The sequence below is a fragment of the Capra hircus genome, chromosome 19, assembly GCF_001704415.2.
Source record: "Capra hircus breed San Clemente chromosome 19, ASM170441v1, whole genome shotgun sequence".
Lineage (NCBI taxonomy): Eukaryota > Metazoa > Chordata > Mammalia > Artiodactyla > Bovidae > Capra > Capra hircus.
In genome coordinates, this window is record NC_030826.1 from 17,569,212 (window position 1) to 17,596,686 (window position 27,475).

At 37.7% G+C, this 27,475-nt stretch overlaps 1 protein-coding gene across 7 annotated transcripts in view; it reads right to left on the reverse strand.

The window, feature by feature from the left end:
- RHOT1 (ras homolog family member T1) overlaps nucleotides 1,549-27,475 on the reverse strand; it is a 62,699-nt gene continuing 36,772 nt past the window's right edge. Inside the window, exons 12-21 of one of the 7 annotated variants that reach the window (XM_018064249.1) lie at nucleotides 26,574-26,658; nucleotides 25,841-25,986; nucleotides 24,465-24,565; nucleotides 22,929-23,059; nucleotides 22,202-22,285; nucleotides 21,067-21,186; nucleotides 19,684-19,886; nucleotides 16,714-16,836; nucleotides 4,082-4,225; nucleotides 1,549-2,648 (exon numbers count right to left, since the gene is read on the reverse strand). In XM_018064249.1, coding sequence (XP_017919738.1) covers nucleotides 2,531-2,648; nucleotides 4,082-4,225; nucleotides 16,714-16,836; nucleotides 19,684-19,886; nucleotides 21,067-21,186; nucleotides 22,202-22,285; nucleotides 22,929-23,059; nucleotides 24,465-24,565; nucleotides 25,841-25,986; nucleotides 26,574-26,658 — 1,255 coding nt within the window. In that variant the 3' untranslated portion in view covers nucleotides 1,549-2,530. Of the gene's footprint in view, nucleotides 2,649-4,081; nucleotides 4,226-13,387; nucleotides 15,218-16,713; nucleotides 16,837-18,528; nucleotides 18,625-19,683; nucleotides 19,887-21,066; nucleotides 21,187-22,201; nucleotides 22,286-22,928; nucleotides 23,060-24,464; nucleotides 24,566-25,840; nucleotides 25,987-26,573; nucleotides 26,659-27,475 lie in introns of those variants that run through there. The other 6 variants (XM_018064250.1, XM_018064252.1, XM_018064251.1 and 3 more) reach the window with 6 other exon arrangements.

Below are 27,475 nucleotides of genomic sequence, written 5' to 3' on the forward strand. Positions count from 1 at the left end.
CGGCTCAGCAGGACGCTTCCTCTGTGTTGCCTCCCCCTACAGGTGATGGGCTGATCTGCACAGATGCCTACAGCGTTCCTATCTCTTCTTTCACAGACCACTTCAGAATGGTGACATGCTCCCCAAACTCCTGACGTCAGGGCCCACTCCCACCAGCACTGGGAGCTCCGGCAGTGTGGGACATGGCCCATTGTTTTGGTCAAATGTGAAAGAGAAGGAACAGATGGATGGCAAGAAGCAACAGCATGGGATGTGCTCATTAAGGCTAAGTGACTACATCACGACAAGGGACTACAAACCTACAAAGTGACGCTCCTTCACAGGATCGCCTCAAAAATTCATTAAAACGCTGTAGCAAACAGTTTTAGAACTGTTCTTTTAAAAGAGAATGCCATTGGCACAAAGTGGAAGGTTTCCTTTCAACCCTCAAATTCCTATAGCGATCATCTGAGTATACTGTAAAAGCCAGAAGCACCCTTTTGCTGTATTCATTCACACATTTTCCTACATTAACTAGTCCCTAACATGGATATGAAAGAAGGAAAAAGACCTGCATGAGCCTGGAAGTTAAAGAGGTGAAGGCAGTGTTTCCTCTGCAAACCCATTCCCGCCTGGACTGAGAGGAGAGGGAGGCTGCTGTCAAGAGCAGGGAAAGAAACAGGGCAGCTGCCAGTCTGCCTTCTTGACAATCAGACACTTCAAACGAAAAGACTGAGAGAGAAAAATCGCAACATGTAAACACACTGCTTTTCACCTTTTTGGCAAACTACCTTCTCTCCTCTGTTTCTCACAAACACAACAATCTACAAAGCATATTCATGTAAAATAACATTTTAGTTGGAACAAGGAAGAACTTGGGAGGAAAGAATTAACTGAACTGGAAGCTGTATAACTGAAATTTATTTGGTAAATGAGGAATTCTCAGGAAATAATGAAAATGAGGTGTCACCAGACTTTTCTTCGCTCAATTCTCCTTTTCCTCAGATTCAGAATGAAAATGTGAGGGAGGGAGATGGGGAAGTGTGCAGATGAGCATGGCACACAATATTTTACAAGCTCATAGCTAGTAAATTATATTGTTACTAGCTGCTCAAGGAATGTGATCTTCGGAGAAAACACTCCTCAGAATGGCAAAGGGGAAAAAAAAAATCCATGTTAAAGGAGAAAATAAACATGTAAATCATAGTAGTAAAACTATATCAGTTAGGTATGTGTAGGGAAAAACAACTGCCTTTTCCTAATAGATTTCCCCACAACTTTAAAATAGATTTCCTCCTAATAAGTCTTCTTTCCCAATAAGTATTATCTTTCTGTATAAAAAATAATTTGCAAGATAAGAAAGACAGAAACCAGAGGAATTTCATTTCATCTGTACAGAAATAATTACTCCCCCCTCCACCCCTGTTTTGGCCACACTGTGTAGCTTGCGGGATCTTATTTCCCTGACCAGGAATTGAACCCCGGGCCACAGCAGTGAAAGGGCTGAGTCTGAACCACTGGACCACCGGGGAAATTCCCAGAAATACTTACTTTCATGAGACAAAAAACTCAAGAGCACAGTACACAGCAGTTATTTATTTAAATACTTGAAAAGGTCAATGATGGAAAAAATAGGTTTATCATGAGAGTTTATATTCATCAGATTTATTTTACCATTTAAAAAAGTGCTGCTTCTAGGTTATCCTAGCCAGATATAGAACAATTCATGACACATGCAGCTACGGTAATATACTATAATAGACACAGCCATTATAGAACAATTTACACTTTGGGAGGAAATTCAGTAGTAGTAATGGTGACCGTTTATTTAAACTAAAAACATTGATAATATACAAATCTGTTTTCTCTTTTGATTGAAAGGGCTATAAAATTCAACGTACTGACAAAGGAAGCAACATAATCACACGAGTGACACCTCGGCTAAGTGCCTTTAGCTTCCTCCTTCCTCAGAGGAGAGCCTCACGTTCAACCACACGATTTTCAGACTGCACGATGACTTCAAGGCTGGCCTACCATAAAGGACGGGACCGAAAGAAATTCATGTTTTTTAAAAACAGAGAGAAAACGGCAAATTGTGCCTTGTGTACTCAAAGTACCCAAAGATCATTCTGAGTAAATGTGAAATAAATAAGTGATTGATGAGTAAAATACAATCTCAGAGCTGACTTAAATCCAGGAGAGTGAGCCAGCTGAGCACTAACAATACCATGTCGTAACGTCCAGAAACATCATTTCTGGAACTCAGTCTGGGAGACCGTATCTTGCCTGAATATGTACATTATTTACAAAATATTCCCTTTTGGCCTCTGAAAGTTAGCCGTTTTAGTTTGGCTGTTAAGTGGTTTTTTTCATATGCTAGCCAATACTGCAGTTATAACTATCATTAAAATACTCTTATGCATGAATTACAAATATTAATAAAGTAACTCTGCAATGTATAAATATCTCAATATTTCTAGCGGAATTTAAAGCATTCAGAATGTACATAAAAGTATTTGTTTTTGGTAGGGCCAGTATTTTTTTTTTTTAATCATCGCTGTTTCAGTAATGCTTTGTACATGGCAAAGCCCAAAACTGCAAAAACAGTAGCACCAAAACTTGCTCGAAGCCAAAACGTGGAGCTCTTGAGGTCAGCTTGTGTCACGTGCCTGTAGTCAAAAAATATAATTAATGTTTAAAACATGATTAGTATGAAAAAAACAGTTATGTGGACAGTCTATTTTTAGGGAAGTATTAGCACACTTGTCAGACTAATTGCATACAGTAATGGTCACCAAAAGCATTTGTCAATAAGGCCGTATGTACACTGCTTAGAATGTCACTGTCTTAAGACATACTGTAGACATCTGGGAGTAAACAACATCTAAAATGTTAAAATTTTCTTCACAAGAGAAATGGAGAACTTGAACAAATCAACCTGCCACTGTTTAATACCAGCATGGTCCTCCAAAATGAGAGGCTAAGGCTGAAACCACACAATTTTGAGAGTCAATTTCATGGAATCGCCTGTCCCCAGGAACCAAAAGCTATCTTGTAAGCAGTTAAGTGACAAGTGACAATACTTTTCTAACAGCAACGCTTAAAATCAACTTTAGAAACACTGAGTCCCACAAAAATTTACCAAAAAAAAAAAAAAAAAAAAAAAATCCCAAAAAGGAAGGGGGAAGATTTACCAGTTTGCATTAATTTGGTTACTGCTGATTAAAGAAAGAAGAAGAAACAAACAAACCAAACTCTGGTATTAGTCAGACAGGCAGTGACAATGGTACCAACCAAAGGACATAATGTAACATGATGGACTGAAAGGTAAATGACACAAAGGAAGCCATACTATGCATGACAAGAACAAGGACAGCCTGTACCACAAACTGAGTTTGTGAGCATGCTCAGTTAATAACACTGCTAAGCACCCTCAAGGGTCTCAAGTATGACAGCTTACCATAGAGAAGATTAAGCTTCAAAGAAAAAGTTGGAACATTTTATTCAAGTGTCACTGAAGGTTTAGTTAAGTGAACATAATTGAGGTGATATAGAAAACTTACAGGATTAAGAGTTTAGAGAAACTGCCTAGGTTACTTTACAACTGAACTAATAAACAGATTTGAAGCAAGAGTCAGACATCATTAAAAGACCAAGACACTGACACAAGCGAAAGAGTTAAGAGCCAAGAATACAAAAACTGTACAAAACTACTTTGCCTTAATAACAGTCAAAAGTGAACAATCAGATTAGTTATCACACAATGCAATCTGTACGTCCCTAAGAAGCAAGGCTGTCGTACAAGCAGAGTGCTCCATGCCTTACCACCACAGAGAAACAACACACAGCACTCCAACTCCTTATCCTCCCCAGTTCCTATTTTAAAAAAGTCACTCCTTACACAATCATCATTTTACAAAGCAAAGTGATAACACAGATTCATGCTACCTTGCAAGTTAGTTCTTCCAACAGGCAATATTTCATTAAAAAGAAAAAAAAAGAGTTAGGGAAGAAAATACTTAGGTTTTTTAGTTTTTTTTCCAGTTTTTCCAATAGGAAAAACTCTAACATAGCCAACCCCACTGGTTGTGGGAAATGTTACCTGGCTTCAAGAAAAAGTGGACCGTGAGATGACTCCATGAAGATGGAATCTTCTACAGAGCTGACGGCGTGCACCTGGTGAGTAATACTGCCTTCGTCGTCTGCTAACAGCATGGCACCCCACTCAGCTACCCGGGCTCTTAACCTTTTATACACATGCATACAGTTTGCAGTTCACAGCACAGCTCACAAAAGAAGGGGACTGAAAGTAATATCTCTTGATTAAACATCCCACACATAAACTGAGTTGCCATCCTATTATATGATGCATCTCATGATTTCTATATTTAAAATGAATGTATCTGCTAGAATATTGCCAAACTTTGGAAAAAAAAAATCTATCTATATATACTCTTTTAAAACACTCACATACCATGCTGGGAAACCTAAGGCTGTTGTATACCTTCTCTATGTATCCCCCAGAGGCTGGTTCTTGGTATATCTGAAAGACTAAGAGAAGCCCTGGGAACTAATACTACAAACAGTACTTGACAATGACTTCGGTGACTAGAAGTACTTACTCAAAATGAGGCTAACAACTATTAGTCATGAAGTTGAGAGATACTTCTAATTTCTGATTACTAAAAACTACAAACATATATCTATTAAAAAAAAAAACGAGAGAGTAAAACATCCCAAACTCTGGCTGTCATGGTCCTATGACGAGTGTTTCGGAGTTTACAACTCCGAGTCAGCAGAGGTGTAGAGGACGGAAAGTGAGAACATGGACTCAAAGCGCACCAGAGTCCTGCTTCGGCTTTGGTCTCTCTGTGATTTTCATGCGTCTTCACGAACAGAAAATATTTTTACACATTTTTTTTTTTTACACTTAATTATAAAGTAGGTGTAAATGGGGTTAGGATGTTAGCTATAGTGACATTAAAATCAGTGAAAATAATTTCTTATAAATATTCTTCAAGTCTGGAATCTGTTAACACAGCTTAGCTCTCCTTGCTGTTGCTGTAGTTGTGTGGCCTTTTTTTCCTACACTGCATGGCATGTGGGATCTTAGTTCCCCAACCAGGGATCGAACCTGCAACCCCTGCAGTGGAAGCAAGGGAGCCTTAACCACTGAACCAGCCACGGGGGAAGCCTCTCCTTTTGTTGTATTCTGAGAAGTAGTACCATTTATGAAATAATATATTTTGCCTGACTTTATTGCTTAGCTTTCTTTTGCATCTCCAGATAGTAATTATTACTTTTCCCTAAGCTATAGTATAGCCTTCAATAGGCAAAACAGTGCTTCATATTTATAGATGACAAACAATACAGATACATATTCAATATACAGCTAGTTTAAATCTCAAGGGAACCATTAACTTATAAAGTACATTTCAATGACTCCACTGATGTTACAGTAGTTGTTTAAGATACTTTTAGACATGGAAAACTACTTTTTAGACAGAAAGCTACTTAAGAGAATTATTTTATGCTTTTACCATATGCATTTAAAAGCTACATTAACCAGGCTCTATTTATAAGGAAAACACATTTATAATGGATGGCACATTTGCACTGCCTGCCTAACAACACCTGAATAGACAAGAGTGTAATCTTAATTGTACCCCATAAGTGTGAAGAACTGAGCCATGCTTGTCATTTCAGGTCTCAAGCAGAAGCAGAGCAACAGTTTCAAAAAGCTGCTTCCTAATTCATGTCTAAACTCAAGCAAAAAGCAATTCTTCCACAATTCTTTCCAAATGACTCATATAAAATATCTTAGAATAAATTATAATGTCTTACTGTATGTTTTTTCTTGCGTTTTTTTGGCTATTAAAAAAGTAATATAAGCACATTATATGAGAAAATGAAAGTAGGAAGGAAAAAACCACTTAGACTCACCTAAGGCAAATAATTAAAAGTTGTGGTATTTTCTTTTAGGCTTTTTTCAAATGTATTTCTTACATAGCTGCAAACACAATGCGTATAATTTATATATTTTATATCCTTTAAATATATTACATAAGGTCTTTTCCATGAATATAGAAACATCCTTTTAAATGGCTGCATTGTATTTCTATTGGTGGCTATTTCCATTTACAGATACCTGTAACTAAAGTGATAAACACTATTTTACATAACATTTTCCACTACATTTAAAACAGTTTCCTTAACATACCTTCCCAAAATGAAAATTACAGGGTCAAAAATGTGTGTGTGTGTGTGTGTGTGTAAAAAGGTTCTTTTTTTTTCCCCAATCTATTGAATCACACATTTCCCTATTTTATGTGGAATAAAATAATTTAGGTTCAGCAGTATCTCTTTTTACAACATAAGAAATAATGACTAAATGGTAAAATATAACCTTAATTAATCATATAAAGCTTGCTAGAGCTTTTGAGTTCTTAGGCAGAGAATCCCTGTGTTCTGAATGCTGGCTTTCTGGCTTAAAAGTGCTCTGGGCCCATATGTCAATCAGACAACAAGCGCTCTTTGACCCAAGAGTGGGAGCAAACCAACAAGTTTGGACCTAGGTATTATTAAGGCTGCTACTTAATAAGGCAGAAAGAAGGAAATGTTTCCAAAATTCAGGCAATAAAGAGGTAAATTAAAAACTGTGTGAAGGTCACAGAAGGTGCGTAACGATGGACCAAAATTCCTATGCACCTTTACACAGAATGCCTTAAAGAAGGCATACAACATGCTCCAATTAACTCTGCAATTTACAGCAAATATAACAACATGAACTAAAATCTTTATGGGGTTCAGTGTATTTAACCAATAATAAAGGGAATGTTATCAATTGCAATGTTCAGAATCATAGAATAATCAAATCCTTTATAAAGGGCTCAACGGAACTAAACCTATTCCAGCTATTCCCAAGTAGGTATTTTTAATTTTGTTCTCTATAATGTGTTACAAGACTTTACATATGAGGTATAAAAACTATACAGGCATACCTCAGAGGTATTATGAGTTCAGTTCCAGAACACTGTAATAAAGTGAATATTGCAATACAGTGAGTCAGATGAACTGTTTTGTTTCCCAGTGCACAGAAAAATTATGTCTATGCTATACTGTGGTCTATTAAGTGTGCAACAGCATTATTACTAAAAAAAACAACCATACACATACTTAATTTAAAAATACTATAAATATCACTAAAAAAATGCTAACGATCACCTGAAAATGCAGTTACCACAAACCTTCAATTTGTAAAAACCACAACATCTTCGAAGCACAATAAAGCAAAGCACAATAAAATAAGGTATGCCTGTACTGCAGAGACCTAAATGTCTGAAAAAATTAGAATTTGAGGCAGGAGGAGAATTCAGAAAGGTCCAGCTATCAACTAATCTAGCCTTAGATTGCAGGCTATTATGCAGTGGAAAGAAAAGATCAATAGTACATACTCAAAAGCAGTGAAGTTAACAGACTGTGGAAGAGTAGCTTCCACCCAGTCACTTTTATCAGTCCTCCCATACAACTTCTCAGAAATAAATTTGAATTTCATATTTTTTATTCTTCTATCTCACCACTTCACCCTTCCCAAACAAGGTGTTCAAAGGCACTAAAAATGAATAATCTCTTAGTTTTATAATTCTTTTCATACATGTATCTCAGGTATGCATTTTTAAGTTAATACTATGAAACAGTCTATGCAACTGTAATGCATGTAAACCTAAAGTTAACTAGGGTTTACAGATATCATACACAGCTTTTTCCTATTTGTAATTACATATCTCAAATTGAAAATTACACTGAGGTCATTGAAACTATAGTTAAATCTTTTGTTTTTAAACTTAAAAAAAAAAAAATGTCTCTGGATCTCCCTGCTTTTCTTCCTCTCCCTGCTTTATGTTTCTTCCTGGTGAAGTAGTTTTTTATATTTATCTCTAATAATAATGCCATTACTGTTAATTATAGTTTTAATAATGACAATTCTCCTAATTGAACAATTCATACCTAGTAGGTATGAAATATTTTAATATTTCTCAAAATAGGTTAAGAAATCAAAATACAGTGTTCAAGGAAGATGAACTGCAACACAAATTGTAAGAAAGCTGTTAACTGAGCATGCCTAAACAGTAACAAACTTAGGAAAAGGACACAGGTGTGCAACGTCAAATGCTTCACCAAGCATTAGAGGAAAGAAATTCACAGATGACTGTAAATACATGGGAAATAAATAATGTTTATATGTTAACTACTGATAAAGGTTGGAATAAGCAAACTCCATTCTGTCGTGTCCTTTAAAATACTAATCAAATGGCAAAAAATTTTTAAATTATATGCAGCAGCAGCTTACTTGGCAAGAATCTATAACACAACTCTGGTGCAATTTTAAATGCATGATCATGTATATGCATTCAAATTCAAAGAAAAGCCTTGTAAGGACCTTTCATATAAATATAGAAGTTTCATATGAAATTAAAACACAGGATGCACTTCCTTAAAATGCAGTATTTTACTGTAACATGGTATCTTACAGACTCTTATATTCCCAATGGAATCTCTGCAACATTAAGATTTCTAGGAAACCACCCTCTTTATAAGGCAATCCTGTGAAAGGCAGTTCATTTTGGGGTGACAACTGTAAAACGCCTTTCTTCAAAAATAGAGTTCCTATGTTAAGTAACATGACTTTAAGAGATGTGGAGGCACTTAGGTGATTAGTAAAGTAATAAGGGCAAATGAAGTAAGTCATTAATGAATGGACTAAAATAAATGTCTCATGTATCCAAATTTTAAAAATACATTAAAAAGCAGAGTGAAAAAATACATGGGTATGACCGTCCATCATATTCAGTATAGAGCTACACACTTTGTTGCTGAAGTAAAATACTATTACCAAACTTAGGAAGTAATAGGAACAAACAATCTGTACAAAGAAATAAGAGAACCAAAATATGTATCAAAGAAAACTACACCAAAATGATAAATTGTAAAATAAACAATATGATTAAACTACAGGTTAGAAAAATGGGAAGACTAGACACTGAAACGCAGCTGGGAAAAGGATCAAGAGGAGTTAAAAAATGACTAGGTGGCACAGACAGACCAATCAAAGTGAACATCTAAAGGAAGGGGCAATTAAAGTGCTGGCTAGAGTGCACTGCACACTAGAGTTCACTGCACACTAGAGTACACTGCACACTAGAACACACTGGTGCACTACAGTACCCTGGTACACTAGAGTTCACTGCACACTAGAGTACACTGGTGCACTAGAGTACCCTGCACACTAGAGTACCCTGGTGCACTAGAGTACCCTGCACACTAGAGTACCCTGGTACACTGCAGACTAGAGTACACTGGTGCACTAGAACACACTGGTGCACTACAGTACCCTGGTACACTAGAGTACCCTGGTGCACTAGAGTACACTGCACACTAGAGTACATTGGTGCACTAGAACACACTGGTGCAGTACAGTACCCTGGTACACTAGAGTACACTGCACACTAGAGTACCCTGGTACACTAGAGTAGTACACTAGAATACACTGGTGCACTAGAGTACTCTGCACACTAGAGTACATTGGTGCACTAGAACACACTGGTGCACTACAGTACCCTGGTACACTAGAGTACCCTGGTGCACTAGAGTACACTGCACACTAGAGTACACTGCTGCACTAGAGTACCCTGGTGCACTAGAGTACACTGCTGCACTAGAACACACTGGTGCACTACAGTACCCTGGTACACTAGAGTACACTGCACACTAGAGTACATTGGTGCACTAGAGTACCCTGGTGCACTAGAGTACACTGCAGACTAGAGTACATTGGTGCACTAGAACACACTGGTGCACTACAGTACCCTGGTACACTAGAGTACACTGCACACTAGAGTACCCTGGTACACTAGAGTAGTACACTAGAATACACTGGTGCACTAGAGTACTCTGCACACTAGAGTACATTGGTGCACTAGAACATACTGGTGCACTACAGTACCCTGGTACACTAGAGTACACTGCACACTAGAGTACCCTGGTACACTAGAGTAGTACACTAGAATACACTGGTGCACTAGAGTACTCTGCACACTAGAGTACATTGGTGCACTAGAACACACTGGTGCACTACAGTACCCTGGTACACTAGAGTACCCTGGTGCACTAGAGTACACTGCACACTAGAGTACACTGCTGCACTAGAGTACCCTGGTGCACTAGAGTACACTGCTGCACTAGAACACACTGGTGCACTACAGTACCCTGGTACACTAGAGTACACTGCACACTAGAGTACATTGGTGCACTAGAGTACCCTGGTGCACTAGAGTACACTGCAGACTAGAGTACATTGGTGCACTAGAGTACCCTGGTGCACTAGAGTACACTGCAGACTAGAGTACATTGGTGCACTAGAACACACTGGTGCACTACAGTACCCTGGTACACTAGAGTACACTGCACACTAGAGTACCCTGGTACACTAGAGTAGTACACTAGAATACACTGGTGCACTAGAGTACTCTGCACACTAGAGTACATTGGTGCACTAGAACATACTGGTGCACTACAGTACCCTGGTACACTAGAGTACACTGCACACTAGAGTACCCTGGTACACTAGAGTAGTACACTAGAATACACTGGTGCACTAGAGTACTCTGCACACTAGAGTACATTGGTGCACTAGAACACACTGGTGCACTACAGTACCCTGGTACACTAGAGTACCCTGGTGCACTAGAGTACACTGCACACTAGAGTACACTGCTGCACTAGAGTACCCTGGTGCACTAGAGTACACTGCTGCACTAGAACACACTGGTGCACTACAGTACCCTGGTACACTAGAGTACACTGCACACTAGAGTACATTGGTGCACTAGAGTACCCTGGTGCACTAGAGTACACTGCAGACTAGAGTACATTGGTGCACTAGAGTACCCTGGTGCACTAGAGTACACTGCAGACTAGAGTACATTGGTGCACTAGAACACACTGGTGCACTACAGTACCCTGGTACACTAGAGTACACTGCACACTAGAGTACCCTGGTACACTAGAGTAGTACACTAGAATACACTGGTGCACTAGAGTACTCTGCACACTAGAGTACATTGGTGCACTAGAACATACTGGTGCACTACAGTACCCTGGTACACTAGAGTACACTGCACACTAGAGTACCCTGGTACACTAGAGTAGTACACTAGAATACACTGGTGCACTAGAGTACTCTGCACACTAGAGTACATTGGTGCACTAGAACACACTGGTGCACTACAGTACCCTGGTACACTAGAGTACACTGCACACTAGAGTACCCTGGTACACTAGAGTAGTACACTAGAATACACTGGTGCACTAGAGTACTCTGCACATTAGAGTACATTGGTGCACTAGAACACACTGGTGCACTACAGTACCCTGGTACACTAGAGTACACTGCACACTAGAGTACCCTGGTGCACTAGAGTACCCTGGTACACTAGAGTAGTACACTAGAGTACCCTGGTGCACTAGAGTACTCTGCACACTAGAGTACATTGGTGCACTAGAACACACTGGTGCACTACAGTACCCTGGTACACTAGAGTACACTGCACACTAGAGTACCCTGGTGCACTAGAGTACCCTGGTACACTAGAGTAGTACACTAGAGTACCCTGGTGCACTAGAGTACTCTGCACACTAGAGTACATTGGTGCACTAGAACACACTGGTGCACTACAGTACCCTGGTACACTAGAGTACACTGCACACTAGAGTACCCTGGTGCACTAGAGTACACTGCTGCACTAGAGTACACTGCACACTGGAGTAGAGCAACATCCTCATGCAAAGCAAGTGTGCTGAAATTAGAACAATAAATGCTTAATAGACTAAAACCCTGGGGAGTTCAAACCAATAAGCCAGTCCACTCCTACATAGTTCATTTTAACACCTTTAGATTTAAGAGGTATTTATAACTAAAATATAATCACAAGGTATTTTTCTCCAATGACGTGATTTGCACGGTTTGAAATGAAAGCATTGCTAAAGAATGCAATCATCTGGCCACATACGAATCACCCTCGAAACGTATTTAAATTCAAATAATTCCAGCTATTCATAAATTGTTCTCAAGAAAAACATAAACCTATCCACATCTAAAGGCTGAGACCATAATTACCCAAGAACAAAGTCACACGTCAGATATGAGTTAAACCAATATTCATTCAATTAGGGTTGAAAGAAAAAAAATTTGTATTACTACTTTCTACTTGAAATATGCCATGATAGTCAATTAGCTAAAAACAAAAACAAAAAAAGACAATTTTTTCTGGTCAAAGACAGGGCAAACATGGACAATTTCAGAAATGTTGGAACTGTTGAAACTGCCTAAGTGTAAATTAATTAATTTGACACAGATCTTCTCAGATCAGGTTTAATATTAGCATAAGGCACTAAGGTCACTGAAATATAATCAAAGTTTAAAAAATTTTAACATAATATTTAGAAACGTATTTAAATACATGCCTAGATCTTCACATTTGTATGATATTTTGCCCCAGATCACAGCAGGATCCTATCTAATGCAGGTACTTAAGTACTTAAATGAATAAATCAAAATGGTGGGAGAATGACACAAGGGGAGAATATGGGCCCAAACATGTATTATCTGGAAGTAATTTCTATTTTGGTGACCAACATTTTTATTAGCACATTAAAACAATGTACTAACTTGAGAACAGCATGCATATACCAATATTTGCATATTAATTTCTTTGCAGACATTTAACAAAATTTTTGCCTTAAAGGAAAAATTTTTAATTGTTTATTTACACATCTAAATCAAATGCTAGGCACAAAAGATTTCTAAATCCAAAGACCTGAGACTTACTGAGTAAGAAATCCTCCCTATTGAATGAAGAGGAAAAAATTCTTGTATGACTTTTACTCAATTACTAAATCTCTTTTTCCATTTATGTAATATTAAGATATACCTGGCTCAGCAAACCAATGGTGAAAAAAGTGGTTCCATAGAAAGTGGTTCCATTCTCACTCCACCAATGAGATTACTTTTTCAAGTTTTTAAAGAGAAAGGAGTAAAACTGTATGTGGGGTGTTTGTAAAAGGCATTTTCATTCCTTGCTGCTGCTAAGTCTGCTAAGTCACTTCAGTCGTGTCCGACTCTGTGCGACCCCACAGACAGAAGCCTACTAGGCTCCCCCGTCCCTGGGATTCTCCAGGCAAAAACACTGGAGTGGCTTGCCATTTCCTTCTCCAATGCATGAAAGTGAAAAGTGAAAGGGAAGTCGCTCAGTCGTGTCCGACCCTCAGCGACCCCATGGACTGCAGCCTTCCAGGCTCCTCCATCCATGGGATTTTCCAGGCAAGAGTACTGGAGTGGGGTGCCATTGCCTTCTCCGTTTCATTCCTTAGGTGTACTTATTTATTTATTTATTTTTGGCCTGCATTTTCACAACTCTAGGCTATGTCTTAAGACTGAAGTTACAAACTGGTGGCCTGCAAACATGTCTTCTTTGTTCTGATTAATACTTTAACTTTTTAATATTTCATTGCTTTCATTTAAACAGCAGGAATTTTCATATAAAAATCCCGACATCTGATGTCAGAGAATCAGAAGTCCTGGCAACATCACACTTGGACAACGACCAACAGCTGGAGCTGAGACACGGCTGCCTCTTTCAGACAGGACCTGTCATTGTCCCCACCTCTCTTACTTCTCCTTGGCCACCTTCTTTCATTAACATTATCCATCCAGGCCCTGTAGGCATTTCCATTTTTGGCTTCCACCCTCGCCTACCTCATCTAACAATCCTTTTGTGAATTCGAAGAAACTTCAATATGGAACTCATAAATTTCCACTGGACTTCTAGAAAATAAATTAGTGAAATACCTACTAGGGAAGAGGAAGGAGTTCTTTGAAAAGTGCAGGGGTTCCCCTCCTCATCTTTTTCAATCTTTCCCTTCTTGATTACCAGATGTAAGTGATGTATGCTGACATTACCATTAAATTATTTCTAGTTTATAAGCAGGCATGACAAAATGTACTGATTCTTCTTCAAGGATCACTATACAGAGCAACTTATGATGAGCAATCTCATCCAATAATGCACACCCAACCTCTTTCACTGGGAAGCTGACTAAACCAACCTAAAACTAAAACTGTCACTGAAGATGCAGACAACAAATCAATCTGCAATTATGTACAATCGAGAGCTTCTAGAAGGAAACAGATGGTTTATGATCAGCAATTATTAGGAGCCAGGGTAAGTTCATCAAGAATAAGACACCAAATAGATGTCACTTTCTATTTTGATAAAATTAACACATTGGTAGATCAGAGGAATGTGGTAGAAACTGTAATGATTTCAAAAGAGCTCTCCATGAAATTTCCTGTAAGATAACAAGGTAAAACATGGGCTGGATAATAAAATATTTTTAATTGGCAGAATAATCTTTCCCCCAAAATTCTGAATCTGTGTCACTGGGAAAAGAGTTCTCTAGTAGAGCACTAAAGGGTTTGCTGGCTTGATCAACCTCACTCTCTAGTTGCTGGGTATTCAACATTACTTTTTATCACTAACTTGAAAGATAAAAAACATAGCTACCAAATTTGCAAATAACACAATGCTGAGAAAGATATATAATGGGACAAATGACAGAAACAATGTCCGAAATGACTGAGCTAGAACAAATGGACTGAAAAGAATATGACATTTAATAGAGAGATATATGTATCTGCAGTTAGATTCAGAGGGCCAACTAATAACGTCAAAGACACAATTAGGGAGGGGACACTGCTTTCATAGCACTTCACAGGAAAAACAATCTGATTTCAGTTAACCCCAAGATTAATACACATCCACAGTGGGTTGGGGCTTCTACACAGTGAGTTCATGCAGTAGACAGGTGCTGGCCTAACTGTGGAACATGACTGCCCACCGTTATGGAAAGTCAGATTACACTTGAAGCACCATTCTCCATTCTCAGGGGCGCTTGTTAAGAGGTACTCTGAACACCTAAGGGGCTTTCAGATGAGGGAAACGAGAAATGATGAGGTCACTAAACCGACTAAGTTAAGAAACAGCTGAAAGAAATGGGGATGTTCTACCTGGAGAAGAGAAAATTAGGGGAGACATGATGGCCGTCTTCAAATGTCTGAAGGATTGCTATGTTGAAGAGGGAGTAGAATAGTCGTATGTTGTTCTAAAGGGCAGAACTAAAACTAAAGGAGAAAAAGTTAAAGGGCAATCATTTTAGTCAAAAAAAAAAAAAAAAAAAAAAAGCAAAAACAAAAACCTTCTCCAATGAGGAAAGCCATCAGCAGATAAACAATACTCTCTCAAGAAGGCTCTCAGGAAGTCAGTCTAACGGGAGGTTAGGCCAGATGAATCCTAGAATCTCTTCCAACTCTACCATTTTTGACTCCACAGCTCCTGAATGTTGTTTAGTTTAAACTAGCCTTGCATTTTCTCAGATAGCCATCATGAGAGAATCTGTGTTACTTTTTATAAGGTGCCATTCAAAAGACAAGAGGCAGAACTTCACCACCAAATGAGAGTGGTGATCCCTTCAAAGCAACCACCTGAGACAGCTGCATTCTTATTCCAGAGCTGACAGTTCTCAAAAACATCACCAAAACTCTTGTAGGATGCCTGCAGAGTCCATTTCTGATTCATATACAATACAGCCTCACTGTTTAGTAGCCATGTCTACACTGCTGGTGAACACAAACCAGCCTACTCATCTGGTACAGTTCTGGCCCTCTGTGGGAGTCCAACAGTAACCCAAATAAGATTCATTTCTAACCAAAATCTACTTAGCTTGATCATCTGTCTTAATTAAGCCCTGCTCCCAATGACATCAGGATGATTTCAAAAACCTAATTCATCCATGGACACATAAAAATTTGACATTAGATACAAATTAATATTACATTAATTAGGCTCTTAAATGCTCACAAAATGTAAAATCAATTTGAACAAAGGCAGCATGACCGGAATAAGAACATAACTTCCAAGTTTATTGCTTTGAGGGACTGTATACAACCTATTTTGTTGTTGTTGTTGCTCTTTTTTAAAAGTGTATTATGTTCTAAGCAAACTTCATGTGTTGGGTTCCGTTATAAAGACCTCAAAAACTAGTACTATAGATCTTTTTCCTTTTCCATATTCCTTTGAATCCTTAAAGTTGGCTATTGTCTTCTTTTCAAATAAATATCCAAGGTACTTAAAAAGTTAAAAAAAAAAACTATAAATAATTTAAACAACAGAAAAGTTTTTAAAACCCAAGACACTGTTCACATTAGTATGGTTTTATAAGTCGCACTGTTTGAATGCAAGCTGAATACATTATAACATTTGGGATCAATGTCTCTTTTCCTTACTAAAGTCCTAATCTATTTCTGCAACTCTCAGCCGTAAGATTTTCAATCTCCCTACACATTTTTATCCTCTAATTTAAAAAATACTTTAACTTTCTGAATTAAAAAGGCAAAAATCTTACTTTAGAGTCCCCTAAATATATCTGTTAATTTTTAAACATTGAGGATGATTCCAGAACTAAACATTATCACCACGGTGAGAATTTTAGTGGAAGTTAGTTGGGCATCAGTTGGCTTGTTGTCTTGGTAGTGAGTATCTATGTAATAAATAAGCCATCCACTTTTCTCCTTTTGTATTTTAACAGAATGCCTGGTACCCAGTAAATAAAGTTAAGAACCTGTTAAGAACTGCAGTGAAGATTTTGTTCTTTACAGATTGCAGCAAGTCTGAGTTGAGGAAGCTCTGACAGATGCAAAAGGTACACCTGTTGCAGGTGCACATACAGCGTAACCGGGCATGGCTGCGAAAACACACAGAAGGACAGGAGTTGAGTTCTTACTTACAAATATGGCACAAGTCAGAGAGTGCCAACTTAAAAAAAAAAAAAAGACTTAGGCATAAGCAACACTAAGGAAAAGGACAGTGCGGGGCATGCTAAAGTTGTGCAGAATTCCACGTTTACAAAAAAATATAATCAACAGCAATAGCTCCCTCCTCCCTCCCTATAGAAAATCTGAGGAGAATCAGCTAACACGTTTGCTTCTTTTTCGGAGGGGGGATAGAATTATTAGTACAAGGGTTTTAGTGGAATAAATATGCACAGCAATAGATGGCACCCTCATCTAAATCAATAAAAGAAAAACTGAGTAAGCCATAGCATCCACTGCAAGGTCAGAGTTGGCTAGCACTGAAACCACCACCCCCTCCTCCTCCCTCAGATCACACATGCCTGAAAACCAGGAAGGAGAACAGTGACAAATACACAAAAGAGCCGAAAGACGAGTGTGTGTATTCAACCTGAGGGGATATGAGCATCGTCTTTAGTCCATCAAGCACCATGGCTCCCCGAGGAAATCAGAGTGCTTCATATATTTCTACTTGAACCCAAAATATGGGGTTAATTTTCATCTGCTACCAGCAGCTAAGCATCTGCTAGCATAGCAGCTAAGTATGATAACATGAAACTGTGGGTAAGGGTGTAAAAATCAACAATGGATCCAATTGATCTTAGATACAAAATTTAGGGAGGCTTTCTGACTCCTTTCTGGTTGAGTGAGTTGTACTAGTTGGTACAGGCACGTGGAGCCATTTCACCTCCACTTTAAAGACCAAAGTAGGGGGTCTCCAATGACTGCTCAGTGGTCAGAGCCACTCAGACAGACAAGGCCATCACACCACCCCTCAAGAGGTACTGGCGCAGAACCCACTCAGAAGAGCGCCACTTGATGAATCGATTATATCCTTTCCTGTAACACCTGAACATTTTTCAGAGGCTTCTCTAAAGGAGAAGTCCTTCTCAAAGCACTGGCCCAAACTGACTTGGCTTAGCTTGTGAAATCTGATGAGACCACAGCACACGGTGGCATGATTGTGGAGATTAGCAGCATCCCAATAATGCCTAATTCTCAACATGAAGAAAAACAAGAATTAATTTTTCAAAAGGCTCTTATAGGCTAGAGATACTCCATTTTAAAATTTGACTTGTGATGATGAACATAGCACTGGTACTAAGTCACTGCCAGCTGTCATACTGGAATCCATCTGTTATTTTATAATTGAATCTGACTCTTCAACATACACAGGCTCCGCCCACCAAAAAGGAGGGATGCAAAGTATGCTTAGCAACAGGGAGATGCTTCATGAGTAGTTGTTTCAGATTAACCATATAAACAAGTGTCCATGTATGTACATTTATCATATACACACGTGCACACACACACACACACACACACTCACAAATATTGCAGTAAAATTTTAAAAACACAGTTGCAATTATTTACAAGATTAAGATAGTGCATTTACATAGTGAAAAAAAAAAAGACACCATAGTATACAGTTAGGCAGTAAGACTGACCAAGCAGTGCGTTTCTGGATAATTACTAATTACGGTGAAAGAGATCTGGTCATCTACAAGAAAATGTCAACAAAATCCCACAGAAGCCATAAGGAAAAAGTAACTTACAAAGGAAGCCATAAAGAAAAAGTAACTTACAAAGCAGTTTTTAGAAAGACCCAGATTTTTCTCAAATTCTCTATTCTATCAGTGCTGCCCATGTCTCGGTAGAGTCTGTCTTTGTAATGATCCTCTCTGTAGATAACATACACGAGAGTTTTAAAGCAAAGGTGAACAGAAATAAGGTTTTGCTTATCTAATAGTAATAGGAATGACTTCTCTTCCAATACAAATAGAACTTCAAGGGTTTGCTGCATTTTTTTAAAGTATTAGTTAATGGAATAGCAATAAAGTTAACTCTGCTTTGAAAAATCTGTAGAGATTAACACGCTTTTTGAAAAACCTCAGCTTCTAGCAATTTTTGAGTATTACTGTATTATACTGTTGTCTTCATAAGAAAAAAATAACTTGGAGAATAACATAATAATAAATGAAATAAACTATGAAGTTCTGAGAAACGCACTGCCTGAAAAACTACCTTGTCACAGAACAGAATTTATACGAACACAGTACTTGAGGAGAATGCCATTAAGAGCCATGCAATTTTAAGGCAGTTAGTAAACTACAAAGATGACCACAGTTATGTGCTTGTGCATATGCATGTATAAATATATAATAAATGTACATAAGACTTGTGGCTCATAACACTCAATGTAAAACATTTTTATAGAGGGAATTCCAATTACAACTGCTTTTAACAGCACTAACAAAAGATGTTATATCCTGAATTCAAACATACCCATAATTTAAACAGAGATTCATAAATGATTTTAGAATCCTTCACATACTCAAAGTCAATTGATCAGCAGAAAAAAACATAAAAATGAAATTTTTGTTCATATGAAAATGCTTTATTAGCATGATGTCAATCCCACTTTATGGCAGTAAGACTAATTTTTTAAATGCTGGGTGAGGGGCTGAGTTTTACTATACTATCTTATTAAGATAGTTACAGCCTACTCAAAAATATTCAAATATTGTCAGATTATATATACTTTATATAATTATATTCATACAATTTTATTCTGGTATTCAAACTAAACTTGCATTACTCAAACTTGTCCCTTCTCATTACAAAGTCTCTGTTGCTGAACAACTTCCCTGTGACAGAGAGTCCACCCTCATGGCTAACAATGACATGCAATGCTACCACGAACCATGCAACATGAAAATGACGGCCGAGCAAGTACTTACGGGTACATGGCCATCGTTGTCAATTTAACAAAGATATCTTTGCTGGGTGCATCAGCAGTATTGCAAGTGAAGGCTTGTGGCGGAGGCATTTTGTGTTTCCTGCAGAAATCAGTAGGTGAAATACTATACTCTTGTTTAACTTCATGCAGGTCTGACTTTGCAGCTACGATTAAGCAAGGTATTCTGCTGTCCATAAAGTGTTGCTATAGAATAAAAAGTGAAATCAAAATCTGATGACAAGCTCAAAAATTACTAAATTTCATTCAACGGGCACTGAAATTTTTCTCTAGATAGGCAATCATTAACAGTTTCAGAGAGAAAGTAAATGAAGAGGCAAGGACTGGCAGATGTCTAGGTCACTGACGTAATAAGACCAGGGCCACTTTTCTAATGCAGATAATGATACAAACCTATAACAATTCTTCAAATTCACTGTAATTAAAAAAAAATTTTTTTTAAAGATCTAATACTTTGAAATAGAAAGAAATCCACCTAATTTCTTCTATCCTAAAACACACTATTTTCATTTTTTTATATTACCTCTAGTCCTTAGGGCTTCCCTGGTAGCCCAGGACAGTAAAGAATCTGCCTGCAATGCAGGAAACCTGGGTTCGATTCTTAGACTGGGAAGATTCCCTGGAGAAGGGCATGGCTACCCACTCCAGTATTCTTGCCTGGAGAATTCCATGGATAAAGGAGCCTGGCGGGCTACACTTTCTAGTCCTTAAGCACATGCATATATATATATATACACACACACACATTCACACACACACACAGATATTTACATAGTGGCAGTCTTGCTGGATATTACTATTGAAAATACTGTATTTTCCATGTTTTCAGAATTCAAAACCTTTTTAATGACTATATAAATTTCACAGGATTATTTTATCTCAATTTGGTAAACTACCTTCCTACTGTTAGATATGTGGATTATTTCCAGGTTTTTGCTATTAAAAACAATCCTAGAGGAAATTCCTTTGTACATTTAGTTTTTTTACTTTTATTGAATCTTGTTGACAATCTCAAAGTAACTTACAACTTCTGAAGCCTCATGTTTATCTCCTTGCTCTATTAATCTTCTTGGTATAATTGGCAATATGTAAACCATGTGCATTTCTAAGAATTTTCACTAATGCAGAGGTTCTTAACCAGGGACGCACATCAGAATCACTCGTGGAAAAAAGTATTTTTAAAAATACAGATGTCTGGGACTGTACCACCTCAGAATGAAACCAGAACCTTTAGGGATAGGATGTATCTATCTTTAAAAAGCTCCACAGATAATTTTCTTGCATTTCCTTGGTTAGAAAGCACATTACAATTCCATTAAACTCCTTACAAAGTTAAACTCAGTTATAGGCCAAAATTGAAACAAACCTTAAAAATCCTGGCACAGTATTCAAAGGATTTAGGGTTACTGACATCATATACCAGGCACACAACATCACAAAGGATCTCAGCCTCAGTCAAAAATTCCGATTCTGAGATATCATGCAACTTGGAAAAAGAAAAAGACAGTGAGAAACATAAGTATCATAACACTGATGCAAAATTAAAGTCATGAAGTTTTATTACTTGCTTAATTTGACTTAATTTAAAAATACTAGTTAAGCATAATTTTCCAGACTCATTAGAAGTAAGACACAGAGATAAACAAGTAGCTTTCTGATTTTTGTAGATGAAAAATGGTGATTAAGGTCCTATAGAAACTAACATTTACTGAGTGATTACAGTGTGCTGGGCAGGCCCTTTACATGCATTCTCTACCTAGTAAAGATAACAAACAGGTTACAGAGATTAGGTCAACTGCCAAAGATAACTCAAACCAAAATATGAATTCAGATGATTCCCAATGGGAAGCCCAGGTGGCGCAGTGGTAAATAATCAGCCTGCTAAGCAGGAGACCTGGGTTCACCCGGGGTCGGGAAGATGCCCTGGAGAAGGAAACGATAACCCACACCAGTATTCTTGCCTGGAAATTCCATGGACAGAGAAGCCTGATGGGCTACAGTCCATGGGGTGGCAGAGTTGGACATGACTGGGCACATACACACGACTCCCAGGTGGTTTTTCTTTCTGCCACACCACTCTTCCTCCCCACCAATCAAAAACACAAAGCAAAGGATGGTACACTAAGGTTATCACTGACCACAGATAAACTACCACACACCTGCACTAAAGCCTTCAAACTAATTTCTAGTCAATAGTAAAGGATGTAATTTTTAAAAATATAAATGAAAGAAAGACCAAGTGGACTGAATTTTTTTTCTTACTTTTTTATGGTGGTATTACATACAATTAACCGCACAAATAGATAAATTTTTACCTGTATCTACAACCATGTAATCACCACACAGATTTAAGAGAACTAAAATTAAATCTAATGACTAAGTCAGGTAGAAAAATAAAGTCACACAAAAGCCATTAAATTAAATCCAATTACGTTCTCAAAGAGTCATTTTAAAAATGTACCCAATAATTAATAATCTTTATATGCCAGAAAATTTCTTACCAACAAATATTTCTCTTGTCCATAGACATAAACAGTGTTAATTGCATAGTACGACTTATGATCATCACGAATTTTCTTCTGCCTCTGAAAACAACCAAAAATCTCAGTATTTACAGTAAGAAATCACAGTAACTAGTTTTCATCAGCACATGTACTTTGTGTATATGTGTGGGCGTGTTACCAAAAAAAGGACATTCTTCCCTATGCTATATATTATTTACCAGTACAAAGAGCATATTGATTTTGTTTCTTAGTTCTTAGGCTCTAAAATAAGAGATGCATTTGTTCCGCAGAAAGGGAAAGCAGTAGCTGACAAGGAAGTAAACTGTATTCACTGAGCCACCTGCTGGCAGTTCTCATTACACTATGATTTGGCCTGCTATTTCACCTGAAAATATGTCAACCTCTTTACTCAAGGCAGTAGTCACAATCAGATATCAGCAATGTAGAGTGCTACATTTACTTCATGCCAAGCGCTGTGTCTGATACTTTCATATGTGTATTTATTTAATCTCCAGCTAAACGTTAAAAAAAGACACCATCAAATGATGGCTAATACCAATGAAGCAAAGATAAAGCTAGTTCAAAGAGATTACTGTTGTGTTTTAGTTGTACTTTACTATTATACCTATATTTCATCTAAAAAGGTTAACGGTTATGAAAAAATTATGTAAACACATGACTATAAGAATCTACTGAGTAAAGTTCTAACTTTCTGAGCTCTCACCGTTAAGTTTCTTCCAAGAAGAGCCTGAAGAACTCCACTTTTCCCACAGTTTTTCATCCCAATTACATTACATCGGAATACGTTTCTTTGAGTTTGTTTTTTCTGAAGGTCTATCTTTTTATCTCTTGTTACTAAAAAGGAAAGTAAAAAGCTAATTATGTACCACGTACACTCACTGAGCCTTTACTTCACCTTCTGCAAAATATGATACTGCTATTTATTATTTTTATGAAGCATTTGATCAATAAACAAACTGTATGATAGCCAACCTGTATGAAAAATGACGTACAGAAGAAAATACAGAAGGGCCACTCTAGCGAAAAAGGTGCATTTCTGAAAGTCAGTTATAAATTTCTAGCAATCACATATTTATTTTATCATAAAATAAGTAGTACCTTTACATAAGAAAACAATATTCCCAAAAGGAACGAAAATTACAATGAAGGTAGCACACACTACATCCCATCTTTTTTTCTATCACTGTCGTAACAAATGATAAACTGAAAGATGCCACCTCAAAACGTTAGTCTCTTGGGTCTGTAAACAGAAAGGTGATAGGCACTCTAGATTTCCAAGGTAAATCTGTAAAAGAGGCAATGCTGAAAACAATCCTGTATCAGCAGAGCAACAGGCATCTTCCTTGAGGGAAAGAGACCTCCTTAAGCTGCACCCAAAGATTTGATTACAAGAAAGCTCACCAGAGACACTATTTATAGTAGCAAAAAACTGAAAATGATTAAAAAACACAAAATTATGGAATAGTTCAGTAAGTTATAGACTACGCATACGATGATACGTTATATAATATTAAAGATATATAAAATACACATCGATAATAGAAATATGTCCACAATATTCTGTTGAGTGAAAGAACCTCATGCTGGCTAATTCCTTATTCTTTGGTGCTGAAGTAAATACTGTCTAATTGGTTAAGTATTTTAAAGGGTACTTGCTCTGTCAATTTTTCACAGGTTGTCTTCTTATAACAAGGCTTCCTGTAAGATACGTGCCTATTTTTCCCCACCAATTAGGATATAAAAACTTCTTGAAATGATCAGTTCCCTAATTTATTATTTCATATTACATCTATATATATTTTTTAACTGTAGCACATTGTTTGGCAAGAATGCCTGTTTAACATTACAAGATCTGTAAAAAAGTTATTAATGGTAAAAGGTTATAAAACTGAGATGTACAATCAGTTCAATATGAGGATCATGCGTTAATACCCATTGTTTTTATTATTTAAAGAAAATTAAAACACAAGATGGACTGTAAATACTTTTAATGTCTATAGCCTTCCCTAATTTTCATCCATGAAGTTACCCTCAGGGGTAGACTAGAAGTAAAACCTTTACTCTTTCTTTCTTGATAAATAAGAAATCAAGCACTTCAATTCAAAAGAGATTATCAAATCATGGGCAAACAAGAGTATAAACAGGAAGACTAATGAAGATGCATTTATTTTCACTCTTTTTACATATGAAACTCGAAACTTGAAAAAAATATCCAACTAAAGAGTATTTACACACTTACCTGTGATGGCTGAAGCCTGAGATTCTTGTTCAGTCAATATTGAATAGCCTAGATAACCCAAATACTCCAGGCACCGCTGTACATCTAAATAGGTCGTGAGCCTAGGAAAAAGTTGAAAACGTGAGAAGTTTCTAAAAGAATATCTATTTAAAAAAATCACAACAGCTCAAATAGCTTTAACACCAGACCCAGATGATTTTTGTCAGACTGCTTTAATTCCCCACATGCCCAACCATGGCTCTTCCTACAGTGACATCCTTAGGGCAGAGAAGAAAGGGGACCACCACGTAAGGGGTGGAGGAGGCTCCTGTACCTATTCCACCGGCCTGGAAAGAGCAAAGCCACACAGATGAGCAGTGAGCACCAAGAGCACCCAGTGCTCTAGGTAAGATCTACAGCACAGATATTTTATGTTATCTGCTTCCCAAGTTACACACTGTACTGCAAATACTGGCTAGTTAAGGATTTAATTCTGAAAGGGCTTGCAAAAGGTGCAAAACTGAAACGTTGAAAGGCACTTGAAATTAGTTGGCCTGTCTTAGGAGATGAAAAAGAACAGAGCCTGGTGTTGAGAAAGTTATTCTCACCAAGGTTAAAGTATTGAATCATTATGCACAAGCAGAGGATTTTCCTATCGCCCTAGACAATAGGTCAACTTTGCTGTATCTACACTGTAGACACCCTCACTAAGCCCAAGAGTGCATTCAAAGCAAACAACAATCCCTCAAAGTGTCTTCCACGTCAAGTAAAATACGCTCTCTCCACATTCCAAAAAATATGGGTTTCCCAGGTGGTGCTAATGGTTAAGAACCATCTGCCAATGCAGGAGATATAAGAGACGCGGGTTTGATCCAAGTCAGGAAGATTCCCTACAGGAAGGCATGGCAACCCACTCCAGTATTCTTGCCTGGAGAATCCCATGAACAGAGGAGCCTGGCAGGCTACAGCCCATAGGGTCACAAAGAGTTGGACATGGCTAAAGTGACTTAGCACATACATATTCCAAAAACAAAATAATTGTGCAATAACAGTGATGATTCCTATTCCCTTAATCAAAAAAGTATTAAAATACAACACTGCAAATCAACTATATTCCAATAAAATTGTTTTTAAAGTATTAATGTTTAGTTCCATTTTGATATTAATGTTTCCCTGTACATAATCCAAAAGCAAGCACATCCCTTCCTGATAAATTTATAAACATTTATAGTTCATCTTAGAGATAGCAGTGGCAGTATATTAATAAATTCTGCTCACAGGCAGCTAAGATGGAAGCATTTCCTACCATCTGACAAATTCACAAAATAACACATGTAATGCACCACAATTTCAAAGCAGCTGTAACTCTAAAGGAAAGAAGTGAGCTCTATACTCACGTCCACTGGGAAAGGAATCCCTGGTAGGTTATCCAGCCTTTTTCATTTGTACAAACTGTGTTATTCACATCTGGCCCCCAAGGTATGTAAGGGAAAACTTTAAACAAATCCTTAAGCTCATCAGGTGACAGAGCACAGTCTCTATCCTGAAGATACACAAGGAAGTATACATAATGTTTAGATATCTAAGAGGATAATTCCCAAACAGGAGAGCCTCCTAATCTTGTAAAGCTATGTTTCCAAAAACTAACCCATGAAAATAAATTTTACATTTTATCAAGAAAACTCCTTGCATGTATGTACGGAAACCTATGCAAGAATCTATCACAAACTAGACTTTTTCATCTTGAGAAAATAATAAAGTAAATAAGAAAAAGCATTTTTACTAGTTTTAAGAGCTTTTGAATAATTTTTGGCTATGAGACATGAGCGGGGCTAGTGGTAAAGAATACGTCTGCCAATACAGGAGGCATAAGAGACATGAGTTTGATCCCTGGGTCAGGAAAATTCCCTGGAGAAGGAAATGACAACCCATTCCAGTATTCTTGCCTAGAGAACCACCTGGACAGAGAAGCCTAGTGGGCTAGAGTCCACAGGGTCGCAAAGAGCCACATATGACTGAAGCGACTTAGTACACATGACATGAGCACCCAATAGCTCAGGGAACAGAGCTACATTATTCACAGGAAAACATTTTATCATACTTCACAGAGAGCTGTAGCTGAAAGCTTACCAAATCATGCTTATCAAAAGTACTTTGGAGAAACAAATATGCATGATGATTTAATTCAGTGGTGCAATCAGGAGGTATTTTTAGCCTGTTGATGAAACAAAAAAGTAAAATAAATCATTAATCAAATATTAAACTTTAATTTGAGAAATGAATATGAAATGGCAACAAGTTCTTTTTGTGAGATGAAAGCACTTACAGAATGGGTTTGCTGCAGCCATTTAGACTTTCCCAGGGGAAGTCACTGCACTGCTATGGTCATCCTCAGAAGAGCCATAATAGTGCTCCTTCCAAGGTGACATATACATTTTCTTAACTGTCTGAAGGGCAGGTTGTATTAAAAAATGCACAGACAATACTGATTAAACTCTAATCAGTTTCTAGCAGTTTCTCCTACACACCAATTGTAAGTCAAAATTACGAGCTTTACACAGTATCAACATTATAATGAGTTGAAAATGATGCAAAGAGATGTTATTTCTCCCTGATTTGATTTCTGACCCACCCTAAATTTAATCAATAAACATTTATCAAATGCACTGAGATACTGGGGACATGAAAACACGACAGGCTCTCTGCCTCTAAGGAACCACATTCAAGCTTGAGGCGGACCACAAGCAGATAATCTCACCATCTCAACGGAAAGAGGCAACCACTGCGTGGGCGAACTACAGATGCCAGGGGAGCTCCTGAGAAAGCAGACTCCTTGGTCTGGGGATGGGAAAGTGTCAGCACTGCTGAGAGACACTGTACTTGAACTGAGACTTGAAGGATAACAGACATGAGTTGGGTGGAGGGAGAAGGAGGAAGAGTAGAAATACCATGGGCAGAAGCCCAGGGTGGGAAATGCTGTCTGATCTGCGGACTACAAGTAGTTTAGTATTTACTTCTAGAGTGAAGGCAGA